This window comes from Panicum virgatum, chromosome 5K (genome assembly GCF_016808335.1).
Source record: "Panicum virgatum strain AP13 chromosome 5K, P.virgatum_v5, whole genome shotgun sequence".
Lineage (NCBI taxonomy): Eukaryota > Viridiplantae > Streptophyta > Magnoliopsida > Poales > Poaceae > Panicum > Panicum virgatum.
Window position 1 is genome coordinate 31,184,049 of NC_053140.1, and position 19,623 is coordinate 31,203,671.

A 19,623-nucleotide genomic window follows, 5' to 3' on the forward strand; every position below is an offset into this window, starting at 1 on the left:
AAATGACACACCAATACAAGTTGGTGGACCTCTAGTGCATTTTACTCTTATAACTATTAACCCTTCAAAAGAAGCATTCTAACTATTTCATATTACTCTGGCGTAGTACGTTTAGATGACCTAATTCATAATGATCATAAGTTCATAATCGCATTGATGTAATCTACTATATACAATATACTTACAGAAAGGGAAGATTTGATGCCATTCATAGTTTCCAATTCGTTGATCAAGAATGAACTTTGTTGGATCAATCAACGGGGATATCTGTACAAATTGAACAATGTGAATAGAGTAAATAAGCTATAAAATAATAACAAGATGTCAGTTATCACCATGAGTTCCAATTAATGAAAATAGAAATGTTAGAAAACTGGGCAATTAACTTTTAGGAGGACAAATCCTTATATTATAAAAAATGGTGCAGAATTCTTTTTTTAATGAAAATTCAACAGAATTTTCAACTCCTCTTGCAAGTAACCATTTTCCTAAAGAGTTATTGAACTTGCATCAGTTCAAGAATATAAATTTCAATGTGTCAAACCGATGTAAAAAGAAATGCTTCATTAAGTGTTAACTAACGTACCTCAACATAGAAACTGAATGCAAGCTTGGAGATGAGCAGCACAGCCCAAAAGAAGACATACCTGTTGATTCCAGTTGAATGTCATTTTCAATTGAAAGAGAAGCAATAGTTTGAGAAATATATGAAGCACTTACTTAAGTATTGACAATATATCTTCATGCATCGCCCGTCCAACATACAATCTTGGCTAAACATGGCAAAACATTATGTAAGAACTAGCGATGCTCGATGCTTCGACTAATTTTTTAATGAGGAATATGAAAGACTGACCTGAATCCACCACATCAGAAGAACAAATACTCGTGAATTTGAGCGCTCCATGAAATTCTGAAGTTGTGGCAACAAGAAAAACAGGGCAGCAAGAATATTTGGGATCATATATATAACAATTGCAACGTTGTAAACTGACTGGTTATACCAATTCCCAATCCAACTATTTAGGATTTTGCCAGCACCGGAGGGGTATTTGATGGAACTAGAATAGGTCACTGGAAGAATAATCATCCAAGCAATAGCCACAATGAACTTTAGCAGATATCTGATTATCTTTGTCCACTCCATACTTCCCCATGCTTGTACAGTAAACAGTATATCCAGAGTTACTGCATAAGTCGAAACTAGGAACTTGAGAAATGCAACGTCAAATAAGTTTAAACATAACATATCACATGTGTATCATGATGAATGCATTGAAAAAGTAACACACCTTTTATGAAGTTGAGAAGAGCTGCTGTGATGAAGATACTTAAGACATTTCTGAAAACAGTTCCATCAGTAATTCCAAAAAGAGATCCTGAAGAACTCCATGAAACTATGAGCATTGCCTGGAAAGCCGACATATATGTTTTAATATTCACATGTAAAATATACAAAATAATTTTCATATACTTCATAAGAGGAAATACCTGGAAAGCAAGTATGAAAAACATCCACATTCGGTCAAAACTTCTAAATATGTGCAGAAATGTGCGTACTTCAACAAAATTTGTTTTGGGCTTTCTTGCTGTATCACGCTGTAGACAAGGAAAAACAGTTAGAAAAGAGAAAAATGACGTCAACAATTGGGTCAAGTAAGCATGAAAACCTACTAATTTAAAATACTGTTAACTGTTGGAGTATATTGAGCCCATGTATAGAGGCCCATCTAGAGGCCCATGTATAGGATCTATATATCCCACCCTTCTAGGATTTGGAGGAATACAAGCCATTATTCTCTCCTACATGGTATCATTAGCCTAGCCCTCTCTCTCCCTCTCCCCGGCCGCCACCGCCGCCGCCTCCATGGCCGGCCGGCCGCCAGCGCCGGCCCTCTCCTTCCCTCCCCTCTCCTCCTTCCCTCCACTCTTCCCTGCTCCTGGATCGGGCGCAGGCCCCTCGGATCGGGGCTCCCCTACCGCCACGGATACCCTGCATCCCCTGCGGGCGCAGGCGGGGCCGCCCCTGCCGCTGCGGGCGCAGGATGCAGACGGCGCCGCTGCTGTCGCCGCCCAGGGCGCCAGGCGCGCGCCTGCCCCGGCGGCCGCCCCTGCCCTGCCCTGGCGCGCCTCTAGCGCCGCCGGGCCGGCCCCTGGCGCCGCTGCCTCTGGATTCGCGGGCGCCGCCGCTGCGAGCGCCGCCTGGGCCGTGGACGCCGCCGGATCTGCTGGCCCCTGGCGTGCCCCAGCCGCCGCCGGCCCGTGGCGCGCCCTGGAGGCCGCACTGCACGCCGGGGCCGCGGGCTTGGCCGTCGCCACCCAGGCTAGCCCCGCGGGATCCTCCCCCACCGCCCCTGCCGCGGGCTCCCCCGCCGGGGGCGCGCCACTGCCGCCAGGGCCGCCTCCCCCTGGGCCGGCCGCATCCGCCACTGATGCTCGCCGGCCGGCCATGGACGCGGACGGCACCGCTGCAGCCGCCACCCAGGGTGCCTGGCGTGCGCCTGCCCCGGCGGCCGCCGCCTCCCTGCCCTGGCGCGCCTCTGGCGCTGCCGAGCTGGCCCCTGCCGCGCCGACCTCCAGCAGCAGGGCGCGCCGCCCGGAGCCCGTAAAGGTTCATTCCCCCGCAGTCTGAACTACCGACGCAGCGGTATTCAAGACTGGACAAGAAGAGAGTACAAATAGAGTACAAAGAGCAAATACCCCCGCAGCCACAACTAGCCACCGCACGTTGAGGCTAGATCGAAACTCCGAGAAGGTCGAGGAGGGCAGCCCCTTGGTGAAGATGTCAGCAAATTAGGAGGTAGTCGGGACATGGAGTACCCGAACATCGCCGATTGCGACTCTGTCGCGCACGAAGTGTAGGTCGATCTCCACGTGCTTCGTCCGCTGATGCTGGACGGGGTTGGTGGAGAGATACACGGCGCTGACGTTGTCGCAGTAGACGAGCGTGCTCTTGGCGAGCGGACTGTGGAGCTCCGCCAAGAGCTGTCGTAGCCAGGACGCCTCCGCCACGCCGTTAGCGACAGCTCGGTACTCCGCCTCGGCACTGGAGCGGGAGACAACCGGCTGCCGCTTGGACGACCTGGAGACCAGGTTGCCGCCCAGGAAGACGGCGTAGCCGGAAGTGGAGCGACGAGTGTCCGGGCAGCCAGCCCAGTCAGCGTCAGTGTAGATCACCAGCTCAGCAGAGGACGAGCGGTGAAGCACCAGGGCGAGGTCCACAGTGCCACGGACGTAGCGGAGGAGACGCTTCAGCGCTGCAAGGTGTGACTCCCGGGGATCATGCATATGGAGACAGACCTGCTGAATAGCGTAGGTGAGGTCCGGCCTGGTGAAGGTGAGGTACTGCAAAGCGCCAGTCAGACTTCGGTAGGCAGTAGGATCAGCCACCGGATCACCCAGATCAGCAGACAGGTTCGCCTGAGTGTCGACAGGAGTGGAGCAGGGCTTGCAATCAGTCATCCCAGCCCACTCCAGAATATCGAGTGCGTACTGCCGCTGGTGAAGGAGAAGGCCAGACGGGCAAGGCTCAACAGTGACGCCCAAGAAGTGATGGAGCTGACCCAGATCCTTCATAGCAAACTCCTGCTGCAGAGAAGAGATGACACTCTGAAGCAACTGCTGACTGGAGGCTGTGAGCACAATGTCATCGACATAGAGCAGCAGATATGCAGTCTCATCCCCACGGCGGTAGATGAAGAGAGATGTGTCAGACTTGGCCTCGGTGAACCCCAATGTCAGTAAGAACGTGGCAAACCGAGAGTACCAAGCCCGAGGAGCCTGCTTCAGACCATAGAAAGACTTGTTGAGTCGGCAGACCATATCCGGACGACTCCAGTCCACAAATACCGATGGCTGAGAGCAGTAGACAGTCTCTGACAGAGTACCGTGAAGAAACGCATTCTTCACGTCCGGCTGGTGCACAGGCCAGGAGCGCGAGAGCGCAAGCGAGAGGACCGTGCGCACAGTAGCAGGCTTCACCACTAGGCTAAAGGTCTTATCATAGTCCACACCAGATCGCTGAGTGAACCCCCGGAGAACCCAGCGAGCCTTGTAGCGCTCTAGTGTGCCATCAGTCCGACGCTTATGCGTCCAGATCCACTTGCCAGTCACAACATTGCAACCAGACGGACGGGGCACGAGGTCCCACGTCTGGTTGGCAACAAGAGCCGCGTACTCCTCTTCCATCGCGCGACGCCAGTGAGAATCCGCCAAGGCGTCGCGGACAGAGGATGGTACCGGAGAGACCCGCGGCTCTCCCTCGGTGGCGGAGAGAGTCGTGGCCTAAGGCGCCATCCGCCGAGTCACCATGGGATGGATATGCAGAGGATCCCGATGGACGACGGGCGGGTGGTACACCGCCAACTCGGCTCGAGAGGGAGCCGGTGGAGGCGGCGGCGGCGACGGCTCAGATGGTGGGGTCGCAGGAGCCACCGGAGCAGGAGCCGGTGCCGGTGTCGACACCGAACTACGCTGGTACACCTGCACCGGCTCAGCGTACCGCGGCGGCGGCGGTGTCGGCGCCGAACGACGCCGGTACACCTGCACCGGCTGAGCGTACCGCGCAGGTACGGGAGAAGGCACCGGGGCCGCGCGTGGCGCAGCAGGAGACACCGGGGCCGCGCGTGGCGCGACTGCGAGCACCGGGGCCGTGCTCGGCGCAGCAAGGATCACCGGGAACGATGCCGATGTACCGGAAAAACCTGCAGGGAAAGGACAGACAGGAAAAGGTGGCTGAACCACTGGGTCAGTCGGAAATAGAGACTCTAGCTCGGGGTCAGGAGACGGTGTGGAGGTGGAGTAGAGGAAATCTGACTCGTCAAAGACGACATGTCGGGAGATCAGGACGCGGCGAGAGGTGAGATCAAAGCATCGGTACCCCTTGTAGTCAGGGGAGTAACCAAGGAACACACGAGTCGAGCGGGGGGCCAGCTTGTGAGGAGCAGTGGCGGAGGTGTTAGGGTAACACGCACACTCGAAGACCCGAAGGTGTTCGTAACGAGGAGTGGTACCGAAAAGAGCATGGTGTGGAGTGGGAGCAGGAGAAGCAGTGGATGGAAGAGATTGAGCAAGTAGGTGGCGGTGTGGAGGCTCTCAGCCCAGAAGCGCGGGGACAGAGAGGCCTGGATCAGAAGGGTGCGCACGACGTCGTTCGTAGTGCGAAACATCCGCTCAGCCTTGCCGTTCTGAGGAGAGGTATACGGACAAGACATACGCAGCTGAACACCCCGAGAGAGGAAGAAAGAACGGGAGGTGGAGTTGTCGGACTCCCGCCTTGTCACACTGGACGGCCTTAACGGTGAGGCCGAACTGAGTGGACACCCAGGCAAAGAAGTGGAGGAGGGTGGGGAAGGTCTCAGACTTAGCGCGCAAAAGAAACGTCCAAGAGTAGTGTGAGAAATCATCGACTACTACCAGATAGTACTTATAGCCAGAAAGGCTAAGAACAGGAGCGGTCCACAGGTCACAGTGAACAAGATCAAATGCATGCGTCGCATGCGAAGAAGAAGAAAAAGGGAGCCGAACATGACGACCAAGTTGGCACGCATGGCAGAGAGGCTCAGCAAGAGCCCTAGTACCAGGAACATCGGTACTACGACTGAGCTGATCCAGAACGTCGCGGCCAGGGTGACCAAGACGGCGGTGCCAGGTGGTAGAAGACGGCGTCGCGGCAAAAGCGGCAGACCAAGACGGCTAGGGCGAAGAAGAAGGCGAGAGTGGTGTAGCGGAAGAAGGAAGGCGAAGGGTGTAAAGGGGTCTCGTGCTGTCACACCGGAGTAGCAGACGCCGGGAGGCCGAATCCTTTACAGTGAGGCCAGAAGAATCAAACTCGATGGAACAAGAATTGTCAGCTATAAACTGACGAATGGAAAGAAGGTTATGAACCATCTGAGGAGCAACAAGGACATTGGGAAGACAAAAGGAGCTAGGAGTAGAACCCACAGCGGTGACAGGAAGGCAAGACTCGTCACCAACCATGATGGAAGAAGGACAAGAGGGGTGTGGGGTTCGGACAGAGGAGAGAATGCCGGCATGTGGTGTGGTGTGGAAGGAGGCACCCGAGTCGGCAATCCACTCGGTTCTGACCGGCGGCGTCCGCCTCATGGCGTTGAAGGACTGCGCCAGTGCGACCTGGTCCCACCCCCCAGGCCAGGTTGGCTGCTGGCTGGGTGGAGCGGGCGGGGTCCAGAATGGCGCGAACAGGGGAGCAGCGGCGGCGAGCATGGCCGCGGGCTGGGGCTGAGGACGAGGGCTCCCCCCCTGACCTTGAAACGGCCACATCGGAATGCGCCCTGACCATGGGGCGCTGAAGGATGGCCAGGGCGTACCTCCAGGGCCAGGAGCAGGAGTGGGAGCCGGAGTCTGGTCCGGAGTGCCCCGAGCACCACCACCTCGGTCCCTCCGCCGACGACGCCCTCGGCCTCCCCCACCCCCGGTCTGGCCGGTGAGAGGAGCACCAAGGGGCCAGGGGCGCGGCGCCAGGGGCCCCGGGGAAGCGGATCCGGCGGTCGAGGCGGCGGAGGCGCCTTGGGGCAGCCACGCGCCGGGGGCGGCGGCGAGGGAGGCAGCGGCCCGCGAGGGGTCCCTGGGCGCAACGGCCTGCACGGCGTGCACGGCGGCGAGGGAGGCGGCGGCCCGCACGGCGGGCGCGGCGTGCGTGACGGCGGCCTGTGCGGCGTGCGCAACGGCCTGCGCGGCCCAGTCCTGAGCCGCCGCAGCCTCGGACTTGGCGGCGAGGAGGGCCGCGGCGAGAGCCTCGTCGGCCGTAGCAGCATTGGTGGCCATCGCGGGTAGAGGCATCGCAGGCGCGGCCACTGGCGGCGCGGGCGCGGCGCCGTGGGCGGCAGCGGCGGCGGCCAGGGCGGCCGCTTGCACGGCGGGAGGGGAAGTAGAGGCGGCGGCCGCGCCGGCCGCGTGTAGCCGCGCCGGCCGCGCCGGCACAGGAGTCGGCGGCAGCGGCGGCCACGGGGCGGCGGCCCGATAGGTGGGCGATCCGCGGATACCCAGCAGCAACAGCGTCCGCGCAGGGCAGGGGGCCAGCTCGGGCCCGCTCGCCGTGCTCCCAGCAACCGCGCCCGCGGCGTGGGGGGCGGTGGCAGCCCCGCCCACGAGAGCCGCGGCGTAGGGAGGCCGAGAAGGGCCGGCGGCGCCCTGGACGCCCTGGATCCAAGCGCCTGGAGCAGAGGAAAGGAGGGGGAAGAAGGAGCCGCCCGAAGCAAGGGCCGTGGGAGGAGCGGCGGCGCCCGGCAGGGCCAGTGCGCCCAGCACGGCGGCGAGCAGATCCGGTCCGCCCGCAGCAGAGGCGAGGTCGGGCCGCGAGGTGGGGCCGCGCGCATGGTACCACAGCAGTGCCGCCGGGCTGGAGCAGAGGAGGCAGCGCAGAAGAGGAGGGAAGGGAAGGCAGCGCCAGCGGCCGGCCGGCCATGATGCCGGCGGCGGCGGCGGCGCTGGCTGGTGGTGGGAGGGGAGGAGAGAGAACCCTAGGCAACTGATACCATGTAGGAGGAAGTGATTGTGTGTATTCCTCCAAACCCTAGAAGGTTTGATATATAGTTCCTATACATGGGCCTCTAGATGGGTCTCTATACATGGGCTCACATATACACCAATAGTTACTAAAGTTAGAATGACCTTCTGTAGGAAGCCAAAAGGTTGATTTTTGCATGAGAGATACTTACATGGTGGAATATGTAGCACAGGCACTCAGGCATAAACCGAACATTTGAAGCCTCACCCCAGATAAGAAGATACAGTCCAATGTGAAGAAGCTTCAGCTGCGGCTGCTTATGTTCTGTAGCAACATGACTGATCCTACAAGACAAAAATGAATATGTAGGAGTTAATAAGGCATGGAAGATTTACATGTTCTAAAAAAGGGTGGACGTATGAAGTGCTAATGGACACAATGAGAATAGCTATCAGAAAAAAGTTGCAAACTGTAGATAACTAGTAAAACAACTACGCCACGCACATGGTATTGTAACTAACATGCAAATAGCGACACCATGATTTGTAATTTCCAAATATCTTTTTCCACAATTCGTTCACAGTGTCAACCTGGAAAATAACATGCCAGCTCAGTATCAGATTTCTTCAGAAGGGCATAAGAACTTGAAATATAAGATAAATTCCTCAAATAGAATCTTTAAAGTGGCATATATCTTACTAAAGGTTGCCCTTCCTGTGCAGCAGTTCTTGTACTAATATTTGCTAGAAGCAAAACCATGTTTTCTCTTTGATTTTCTACATTTGATTTCTGTACACAAAAAATGCACACCATTCAGTTCTCATAGAACGATGTTTGCCAAACACAATACATGTGAATCAGTAAGACTGAAGCAGTGACACTGTGTCACCTTCTTTTAAGGTGTCAGAAAACAAAAGAATAAACAGTGACATCACCTGAAATCCAAACGCTAGTGAAAGCCAGTCAAGTAAATCTCGGATAGATTTATCCCCCTGCCTATGCACAGAAGGCATGGGCGGCATTGGAAGACCATCTATGACACTTATGGCATCAATAGCACCTCTTATCTACATCATTTACAAGGTAACAAAAATCAAACTTACTGCAGATTTTCATGAAAAAGTAGAAAATGTTAAGTTATCATAGATGTGTAAGACCTCTGGAAGTTCAACAATTGCTTCAGAAGAACCAGGAAAATTGAGGGGGATAATGTTGTACTTGTAGTTCTTGAAATGATGACCCTTTTCCTCAATCATTTCCGCAAACCTTCTCACCTAAAGTTGAAAATTGTGTTTAAGAAGTTTACCAAGAAAATAGGAAATAACATATAAGAAACAAACAATTACAACACATCACCTGGGGATCAACTTTGTTATCTGTTACATCCCTTAACACTTCATAAAGAGCAGAGGCCACTTGGTAATATCTAGCCATCTCCTCACTGTTTCAATAAACATAATGTTGATTAACAGTACAACAGAGGAGAAGTACCTCACAAGTGTATATAACTATATATTCCTCCACCCATAGAAAAGTGTATAGATTTCTTACAAGTTTCTCTTTTCTGAAATTTGACTCATACTAGCGCAGTACTTATAAAACTGTTGGATCTCATTTGCATCATTGCCCGGAACTTGTATGTCATCCTGTCAGACAGATTAATCTCAGGTATTCACAAATGAAGATGGGTGACGAGTAAATAAAGTTTGAAAGGATTAAACTGGATCAAGATAAGTTGTTTCAAATGCCAATCTTCTCTCGCAGTGGAGAGGTTAGAGTATTGAACTCAAGGAGTCGTTGAAACTCCTGTCCCGACCAGGATTCGAAGCACGGCACCATCTTAGAACAAAGTCTGGGGAAGTCTGCGCCCATGTTGTTTTTTTGGTTGGTTAAACTGGGCGTGGTCACAACACGATTGTGCCTGGTGCCCTGGTTTGGATGCTAGCACCACTGCAGGGAACAATCTTCTTTATCTGGTATCAAACTAAAGAATAATCTACTTTATCTGTTATCAAACTACTAAGCCAAGAATGCAAGGCTGTCATAAGTCATGCCTAGGCCATATGAATCGCTAATACTGAGTGATTACCAATAATCATTGCTCCTCTGAGCAGCCAATTGAACAGTGTATATGTTTGGTGCCCCCAGGGATAAACCACACCATTTGCTTGGTTGATATACTACTGAAGTAGCGAGAAATATGAGTCTTAATTTTCCCCTCAATTTGGCATAGATGAAGGAAACTTAGCTAATGTGAGGATAGGAAGATATCAAAAGAACAGATAACAAGCAGTACTTTAAATCTTAACCAGAATAAGAGTAAGCTCAGTACTACAAGATGTGCACTAAGATTTCTTTCCCACAGCCTGATGAAAAGCAGATTACGGTTTTAGGGACAGTAAAGGGGGAGGGGAAATAACACTATGAACAATTCCATGTAGAAGCTTACTTGGTCCAGTTTAATTGACATGTATGTTTTGAACTGACGAACACCACGTTGGGTTGATGAAGGATCCATTCTTTGGACTTTCTTGAAGGCATATCTGCGACCTTGGTACAACATGAACGGTAGATCCAACTTCATATCAGAAAAAACTTTTCTACTTGACATATCAATAATGAGAATATAAATGACACATTTTCTTAAAAAAATGCAACTGAGATGTTGCGAAGGTAGAGGAAAATGAACGAAAATCAAAATGGTTCATGATAGAACTAGATATGCAATAAATTAATAACATAATATGACTTATGTCGATGAATTGATTAAGAGTTATTTAGAAAGCTCTCGCAGGTGTTGTACACTAAACTAGTTTTGCCAAGTAACCATCTACTAAAACACTTTTTGAAGGCAGTGAAATGCAGTTAGTCACTACACAAGCAGCAAATTCAAATGCAAGCATGAATGTATTCGCGCATTCCTCCAGCCTGAAAAATCTGAACTATTAGCCATTTGAATTTTTTTACCTACACACTAGTATGCATTGACATGAATGCCTCATGTTCTCTGTCAAGCATAGATCCTTGGTGCTTTCAAATGAAAATGGATCTTACAACAACACAGCATGCTTATCAACAAAACAGAACAATGAGGAAACCTTTATATCGAAGTTCCAAGAATGTTGCAGTCAAAACATGAGGAAATTCGTGCCACAGGTGAACATCGGGGGTCCACCCAGATGTTGCTATGCACGTAAACCGTTTAATATAAAATGCAAAGTATACTTTGCTGACAATGATCATAGACTTAGTACATAACAAAGTGCACACCCGGCTCGATTTGATTTTGAACCGTCCCAGTGCCATTTTGTACACCAGTCACTACCTGTTTCCAACGGCATTAAATGCATGCAAGCTAATATCCCAAAATATCAACTCCATAATGTAAAGTCATGAGCAACATTTTGCCGTAACTAACGGAAGCATTCAGGTGACAACAGCAAAACCATGAGCGGCCGTGCTTTCTGGAGCAAGCAGTATTCTAGTTTCGTGAGGCAAATGTACATGTAGATCGAACCACCAACTCCACTAGCTACCGCATTGCACCCGGGGAAGAGAATAATCCAAGGGAAGGGAGGCAGGCAAAGGCTACTCACAGAGGAACGCGACGCGCGGGTTGAGCGGCTCGACCTCGTCCGCGGCGCGCACGAAGGGCATGACCTCGGGCGCGACGGCGCCGGGCACCCGCTCCCCGGCGTCCGCCTCTCCCCCCGGCAACCTCCGCGACGCCAGCGTCAGGGCCAGCGCGTCCCGCCTCCGCCTCGGAAGCGCTCCCGCCGACGTCGACGCCTCCGCCGTCGCCCAAAGCTTGCTCGACCAATGGGCGAGGCAGCCGGCGTCGGCGGCGATTTATATGCCATCGGGGAAAGATTGGGAGGCTCGCGGAGGGGATGGACGCGCGGTGCGGTTGCCGGGGCGGCGCGGCAAGCGCAGTATTCGTATTCAAGCACCCGCCGAGGAAGCAAGGAATTCTGCTCTCCGCTCGCCAAGCCGCGGGACGGGGCAAGTGACCAACAAGAGGAATGGCTTTTTCGATCTCTCTCGGCGGCGGCGCACCGCTGCGCTTTCTCCGCTCGGTCTCCGAGTTGCGGCTGCCACGTTGGGCGCCCGGTGGGTACGGCCGTGCTTTTTTTTTTATCAAGCATACCTGTATTCCAAGTTAAGGATACCATATACAGCCCCGTACGAATACAGATACTAGAAAGGATACAGGGGACAGCAATCCCACCCAAATTGCACAGAGGCCCCTAACGAACAAAAAAATTACAAGCAAGTCCCTAGAACCCCTGCAAACCAAAGACACCAGAGTTCGCCGCCGGTCGCCGCTGCAAGCCGCCGTCAACTCCAGTCACCTACTCCCCAGGTCAGAGGAAGCTCTATCGCCAGAAGGCTTTGACGAGCCACAGAAGAAGAAGCAGTCGTGGTAGAACATCGGCCGGGGACGCACCCTGAGCACCTAAGACCTTAGATCCAGGCCCGCCGCGGAAGACAGCCGCCGTCGCGGGAAGGTCGAGCCGGATCCATCCTCCTCGCCGCCACAGCACCCACAGCGACCCCTGCATCCTGGAAACACAAGACCAGCACTAGCCGCCGCCACCGAGGACAGCGCGCCGCCGCCGACCAACTCCTGCACAAGTCTCCCACGAAGGAAGACCTACCTCCACAGGCTCACCGTCGGTGCCGGAATAGAGCACCAACGGGGCGAGGACGAGCCGGGGAGGACCTTATTCAACGAAGGCGCCGCCGCCGCCGCCTCGACAGCGCTGCCGGGGAAAAAAGACCTAGAAAAACTAGTACCTAATCTACACCGCCGGGCAGAGAGACGCCGTTCCCGCACACATTCGAGGGCCCGAAGGCCACCAGAGGCGGAGGGGAACGGCGACCTCGCCGGCGGGAGCACGCGTCGCCCCCCTTTCGCCTCCTTCAACTGTAGCAGGCAGAAGAGAGGAGAGAGTTCGAGTCGTTTTGGGTACGGCTGTGCTGGAAAGCGGAAAAGCCTTTTTTGTCCTTTGCAGAAGGGGGCTCCTATACCCCTCCCGGAAGATAGATAACAGACTATCTATAAAGCCCAAAGCCCATTATTGTTGGCGTCGCGGCCCATCAGAGGCAGTCATGTGTTGCGTTGTCGAATCGCGCAAGCACATGCAGTAAGCATGTGCAGCTTACACTTCGCCACTTGTTAGGAAGGTGCAGGTGGTGGAAGGCATTCTTTTTTTCCCTCTTCAAGCCGCATCAATAATTATCACTTTCTCTATACTACTACGATCAATATTTTAAAATACAAAATTCAACATTCATTCAAACTTAATACAATATTTCTTATAAACTAGTTAAACATTTTATATGAAAATGTTGAAACCGTATGTACAAAATGTTGAACATGTATACTCAAATGTTGCAATAGTATACTTTGATTGTTGATATTTTTAGAAAAACTAAAATTAATTAAAACATATGCATATGTGATCTTGGTTTGTTGCATAAATTCTAAATAGCATCACGGTTAAAACAGAATTCAAAATATATTTACGGTTTAAAAGAAAAATAAGATTAAAGTTTTGAATCTAAATGGAATCCCCACACCACCAGCCATGCACGAAGCCGCACATGCGCGCAGTGCTGCTGTGCTCCAATCTCATTCTCTTGATGCACTCCGCACGAATCTCAAACACTGCAAGTTCAATGTCTTTCCCATTTTCCGGAAAATGTAAGATTCCTGTTTGCACAAGCTCCCGTGGGCTTTCAACCTGTTCGTATGACTGGGCTTGCCAGCTGCCCTTTGCAGCTGCAGCAGCCAGAGCGAGCAGACACCCATCGCATCCAGCCCAGCCCAGCCACGGGCCTTCTTTTCCTCTTGTTTTGGGTTCAGAGCTAAATTTTAGACCATATTACTTTAAAAATCTTAATATTTAGAAATATTAAATAAAATTTAATTATAAAACTAAGTGCAGAATCCCAAGACTAAGTTGTGAAACGAATCTAATAAGGCATATTAGCTCATAATTAGCGGATGGTTACTATAGCATCACTATAGCAAATTATGGATTAATTTGGCTCATTAAATTCGTTTCACGAATTAGCACCCATTTGTGAAAAAGTTTTATAAACAGATTTTATTTGATATTTAAAATAGTAAAATTCCTTTTCATGTGACATGAGCTCAAATGAAAAATCTGGAAACAAACAGGGTCCTGGTGGCGTTTGGATGGATAGCCATAAGCAATGGGTTTGGCTTAAGAGAGGAGATATAAGATGGAGGTGGTTAGGCAAGTTTTACTTTTATTGAAAAATTTCATTGCACAATTACCAAAATAAAAAAATGTTAATAGAGCCAAAAGAGTGTCATGGTGATAAAATTTCTTTTTTATCCTATAAACCCCTCTCCTGTCCCCTCGTAATGACTCTACCATATATATCAGCAGATTTACTGATGTAGTATAAAATTTAACAGTCATGGCGCATTTATGAAACTTCCATTAATTTTAGCACCTATTTGGTTAGAATTCAAAAAATAGCCCATCTAACTAAATAATTGTTCTAAAACCGTTAAGATTGGTAAAAAGATTAGTATACCTATATTTTGAATTTGTTAGCCAACAAGCACAAGCTTTGGTTCCTTTTTTTTTTTCTTTTCGCATGTTTGTTCCACTATCCAAATATTTGATACAATTTGCCCCCTTAGGATAACCGACTCGGCGGGCCGCATCTCTGTAGATAGATGTTGCAGCATGTTAGAGCCACTGGCTTCAACTCTATACTGTACTATAGTAGTATTAAATTTATTTATGATACTTGTTAATGGTGCCTCGAGAAAAATAATACTTTGTTAATAAGGTTGTGATTTTCTTATGCCTGATTTTTCAAATCAAATCGATTAATTTTTGGGTATGCTTTCTGGATTATCTTTCCACAGAGAATCTAGCACCAAAAGTGTTGCTTAGTGTCACATCCAATTTTAAGGACAAAACCGAATACATAACTATATGTATATCAGAATCAAGTTTCATACATATAGAGACATTATGAGTGAATAATCAGTAACAGTATAACGGAAAAGAGAAAATACAGCAAACAAAAGACTATCAGAGTTATACAGCTTATCCTGGAAACGAAGATTCCAAACTTCACAGGCAATCGACTGGGGGTTGTGTGTACGCCTAGAACTCAGCAACATCTTCACGAAACTTCATACACCTTTTTTCTTCTGAATAGCAGTAAGTAAGGGTGAGTACACTTATAGTTGGTACTCAGCAATGTCACAAGAAATAACCAGAATATGATTTAAATCCATCTTTAAGTTTAATTAATCATGTGAGGGTCCAAGCCACTATTGTCCGTGAGCACGGCTGATATATCAGTTTTACACTCTGCAGAGGTAGTACACTTTTACCACAATTTGCGTAAAAGTTCCAAAAAACTTTGAACCCAACCACGCATGCGCTGATCAGGCACAATACCACACTTCCGAGGTGTGATTGCATAGGGACGCTACGAGGCCTTTCTAAAAAATCCCTATATGTATGTGTTGGTCCCTACTTTTGCGGTACCTCAGAAGACGCAGCTTCCTTAACCAGCTCCACCACACAAACTCATAACCATCAAACAAACCACCCCAACACAACATATAGTTCATCTAATTACTTAGCCAAGACCAGAGCCATGTAGTATTGTGGTTGTACTGTTTTCTTGGGTGGTTCTCCATGTTCCATTTAAATCATATAATTCTCATAAATAAGCATAGATAGAAATATGGTTAGGGTCACTTGCCTTTCTCCAACAAAAAGCCACTCTTACTGCTCTTCGGCTCTTGCTCACTTGGAAAACTTGATCTTCAATCCTCAAACAGCGATCCTTTTACTCGAAGCAATCAACGAGCAATCATAAAAAGCAAACAAAGTAGATCTAAGAATAATACACCAAAACAAAAGAAAGAATTTAAAAGAGCATACTAAAGCATAGGGCTCGCTGCTATGGTTACAAGAGCGCAAGAAACGCGGAAAACGGAGCTAAAACAAAGAAGTTATAGCTAAAACGGGGTTTCAGGGGCTTATTTGTAAGAGTTTTGGAAAGAACAAGGGCTCTGGGTGAAGAAACTGAGGCTAAAACGTGATTAAACCTAAACTTCAGGGGCTAGCTGGAAAAACTACAGGCTAAGGATGGTAGGTTAGATTTTTGAAAAGTCTAGGGGTTAAAACAGAAACAAAAGAACTGGTTTGTAAATATTTTTAAACTAGCAAAGACTACGGGTTGATTTCAGAAAACAGAGGGGCTATTTTGAAAAACAACCTAGGGTTGACCCGTATAGGCCTGAGTTGACTCCGGTCAGATCTGATCTGGAGCGTCGGATCGCGATCGAGCGGCTCAGGTCGATCGGGGCGAGCGGGCGGCGGCGCTGTGAGGCCGGCGGTGGTTTTCGCGGCGGTGGGCGGCGGCGGGGTCGCCGGCGTAGGCCGAAAACGGCCGTCCGGGCTTGGATTTGGCTTGGATTTGGGTCGGGGAGCGAGTGCGCGATGATGGGGCGAACTTGTTGGTGGGGCTTGCGCGGGGCACAGAGGCGGCGGAAGGCGAGAGCGGCAGCGGAGCGGTGACGCGGAGCTCTGGCGAGCTAATGCGCGCGCGAGGAAATGAGATAGTGAGAGGAGGGGTCGGCGAGCTTCTCTACCTTGACACGAAGCTCCGGGGCAGCTCTAGAACGATGGGGAAACGGTGGAGCGGCGGAACGCGAGCGGCGGCCGAGCTCCGAGCTCAACAATGGGGGCGCGTGGCTAGGGATAGGGTTTGCACGGCGAGGCGGCGGCTGCGGTCGATGCGGGGCAAGGCAAGAGGGCGGCGCTATATATAGGGGCAGCCAAGCGCCTCGGCATGCGGGCCCAGGCGAGCGGGGAGGCGTGCCCCAGCTGGACTCTGGCTCGAGTCCGAGCCATCCACGGGAAGGGGACGCCCCCGACAGGCGGGGTCCACCTGGCGGTGACCGTGTGAGAGGGGAGGCGGGGAGGCGGGCTGGGCCGGGAGAAGCTGGGCCGGCGGTGGGGTTTCGGGCCGCGGGAAAAGAAAAAGAAAAAGAGGGAGAGAGAGTGGGCTGGGCTAAAAAGGGATAGGGAAAAAGAAAAGGTTTTGCATTTTCTGAAATAGAGCCGGACAAATTCAATCTAAATTTAAATTCAGAGAATTGAAATTCAAACTGAACAACAAACAATAAAACAACACATTTCAGCATGAATGCAACACAAACAAAACAATCTCATTTAATTTAGAAGACAACCAATTGTTTTTTATACTAAATTCCCTGTAAAGAAAAATAAATGTTGGCAAAATTTAAAATTATGAGAAAATTGTTGATTTATTGTTAATTTTAATTACATCCTGAAATCCAAAAATTTCAAGGTGTGACAGAACTACCCCCCTTATAAGGAATCTCGTCCGGAGATTCATAAGGCTGGCAAGAGATAAAGATTTAGATGGGTAGTATCCAACACATATTAACTTTCTTTCCGGTTATTCCTTCTTACAATATCTCCTCAAATACACTCCTTTGTTTTCCACAATTCACAACAAACACATCAACTTTCCATTTTTAACTATCTATTCATTCCTCGGCTTCGTTGGCCCATCTTTCCTAGAAGATCCTTCGTACATTGATAAAGTGATTTGAATAGAGCTTGATTGCTTCTCTTCGGCTTGAGTGTCTTGCATCCCCTTTCCTTATGCACATTTCTTAACCTTCAAGTAAAGTGACGAAGAAAAACAAACCATAAAGTTCAGATCTTCCCAAACATCCTCAGGCGTGCATTGTATTGTGGAAACCTGCTTTTCTTGCTTTAGTATCTTAGTGGCTTGATAAGACATGAGATTTGGGTATCGGAGATTGATGGAATTCTTATCTGGCTGAGATATTCTGATCATCCATCCTGACAAGGGGCCAACTAATGACATCTAACCAAGTGCAGGGCTATCGGAAAATTTGGTTATGAGGCTGGTCATCATCCTCTTTTTCACACCAATGGGCAAGATGCCTGTCTTCTCCGCACTTGAGGCAATATAATCCAAGATCATGAGACCTAGTCCTCACGCTTTGATGGACATCCATTGGCATAGTGGCCTTCTTCACCACATCTAAAACACACTCTTTTAGCAAATCCATCATGACTTCCTCGCTTTGTGGAACATCTATTAGCATAGTGGCCTTTTTCACCACATCTAAAGCACACTACTCTTTTAACACGTCCATCCCGACTTTCTTTCAGCTCCATCTCCACTCTTGGTGGAATGGCTTTTGCGTCAGGATTCTTCTTGATAGAGTTGTCATATGGAGGTTGAACCACTTCAGGCTGTAGTTAGTTGGAACTGGGTTGAACACTTCTATCTGCCAATGGTTGTGGTAACTCCACCTTCTCTTGGCTTGCTTTACTAATTTGTTTCTTAGGCTGCTTGCTTCTTTTGGGCTGAAACTCTTTGAAAGAGACACTCCAATCCTCGAGGTTTATAATCCGAGTACTATCTTCATCTTGGGAGGCTCCTTCTAGTACTGAATCTTGGGTGGATAACTTCCTCTTGATATCTAAATGATAATGTTGTCTTGTCTCCACAGTCATTAAGCTATCCTCTTGGAGACACAGACTGCCATAATGCTCACATCATTAACATGTTCCTGGAGTGTTACTAATCTCATGTTGTTCTTTTTGGAGTGGCTTTGGTGCTTCATAGTTTCTCTTACGCCTTTCATTGTTCCATGCTTCAGCAACTTGCCTCTTGACTGGTCCGGTAGGAATTTCTGCTTTGCTAAACTCCATGCTATGAGGTGATACTATATTAGACTGCAACCTTCCTTGTAAGACACGAGCTTGCATAGCTAATAGCTTCTCTTTTATCAAACGATGGCAGATTAGCTGGGATTTGATGGTTGGTACTGCTAACAGGGTTGTCGTCCCTAAGGAATGAGGCTTACTCTGCAACATGCTGTCGAGTATTGAACATGATTAAAACCATTGCTTGTAGTCCCTGAGTTTGTGCTGGGATGTTGAGGTCTTCTTTCTCCTTTCTGCTGGGACTCACCATCTGCTTGGGTGGTAGGGATAAAGTTAGTAGAGAGAATGAATATGAAAGATTGAATAACAAGGCAAAATCCATGATACCCTCTTCACCAACTCTTAGTGATCGTGATTGCTAAATAAATCAAGGTGGAGAGGAGAAAGACATGAGAGTAGCAAAAAGGAAAAGAGAGCATTCTTGTCTTCAGCTTCTTTCAATTGTCGATCATTGTAGATGCTTGGAGGTTTCTACTATTGCTGTCAGTGTTGCCTTGAACTTACTTCTTGAGGTCCTCTAAAGGACTAGGTAGAAAGACAGAGGATAACAAGGAGGGTAAGGTGTGAAAGATTTCATCTAAGCAACTGATGTTATTGTAGGTAGAAGACCTACAATACACCAACAATCATTACAAAGAAGAAAATCAGACTGTTGACACTGTTTTTTGACACGTGTCAAGGAATATTCTGCGAAGATGCTGATTAGTCCGCTCTGGTGCTCGGCCGATGGAGAGTTGCCGATGAAGTCAAGGAAGAAGAAGAGGATCTGGACTCTACGAGAATCTTGATGATTCGGTTGTAATATTTTAAGTAGTTTATATTTTAGATAGTCTTTTCTTTAGGGTCAAGTACTGTTTGCCGTAATCGGCTAGGACTTGATAGCGCTAGGCTATATATATCAGTTGTAAGGGACCGGAAAAACTTGATACACATCCAATACAACAAAATTTACAATTCCTTTACACTTTTTCGGTGACTTCGCCTTTTCTTTTCTTTTTTCGACGAGTTTCTTTCAAGTTGATCAAGGACGCCTCACATTCAAGCGACTTGATTTGCTGGTGAGTTTTTGTTTTACCGATTATATTTGAGCTTTAGCTACCGGGCACATTGCTGTGGCTTCATTCAAATCTATTCAAAAGTTATCGAGTTTATCTAGGCTTTGACTTCCGGGCGCATCGCTGTCGTCTCGTCTAGATTTATTCACCAATTATCGATATCGGCTAGATTTGTAGGTTTTCCTATGCTTTTTGGCCATTATCACATCTAAAAACATACTAGATCAGCTTTAGGTTTTGGAGTAACACTTTTGTTATCTCAAGAGCCGGTTTAGATCTGTTTTTTGCTTCACAT

At 49.1% G+C, this 19,623-nt stretch overlaps 1 protein-coding gene across 1 annotated transcript in view; it reads right to left on the minus strand.

Moving 5' to 3' along the window:
- Positions 1-19,623, minus strand: part of LOC120707103 (callose synthase 7-like) — a 52,274-nt gene that overhangs the window by 14,200 nt on the left and 18,451 nt on the right. The window contains exons 3-16 of the mRNA XM_039991877.1: positions 9,918-10,018; positions 9,020-9,114; positions 8,825-8,909; positions 8,626-8,742; positions 8,404-8,535; positions 8,168-8,257; positions 7,973-8,058; positions 7,680-7,812; positions 1,492-1,599; positions 1,293-1,410; positions 857-1,188; positions 721-773; positions 587-647; positions 186-267 (exon numbers count right to left, since the gene is read on the minus strand). Of these exons, the coding sequence (XP_039847811.1) occupies positions 186-267; positions 587-647; positions 721-773; positions 857-1,188; positions 1,293-1,410; positions 1,492-1,599; positions 7,680-7,812; positions 7,973-8,058; positions 8,168-8,257; positions 8,404-8,535; positions 8,626-8,742; positions 8,825-8,909; positions 9,020-9,114; positions 9,918-10,018 (1,593 nt within the window). The remainder of the gene's footprint in view (positions 1-185; positions 268-586; positions 648-720; positions 774-856; positions 1,189-1,292; positions 1,411-1,491; positions 1,600-7,679; positions 7,813-7,972; positions 8,059-8,167; positions 8,258-8,403; positions 8,536-8,625; positions 8,743-8,824; positions 8,910-9,019; positions 9,115-9,917; positions 10,019-19,623) is intronic.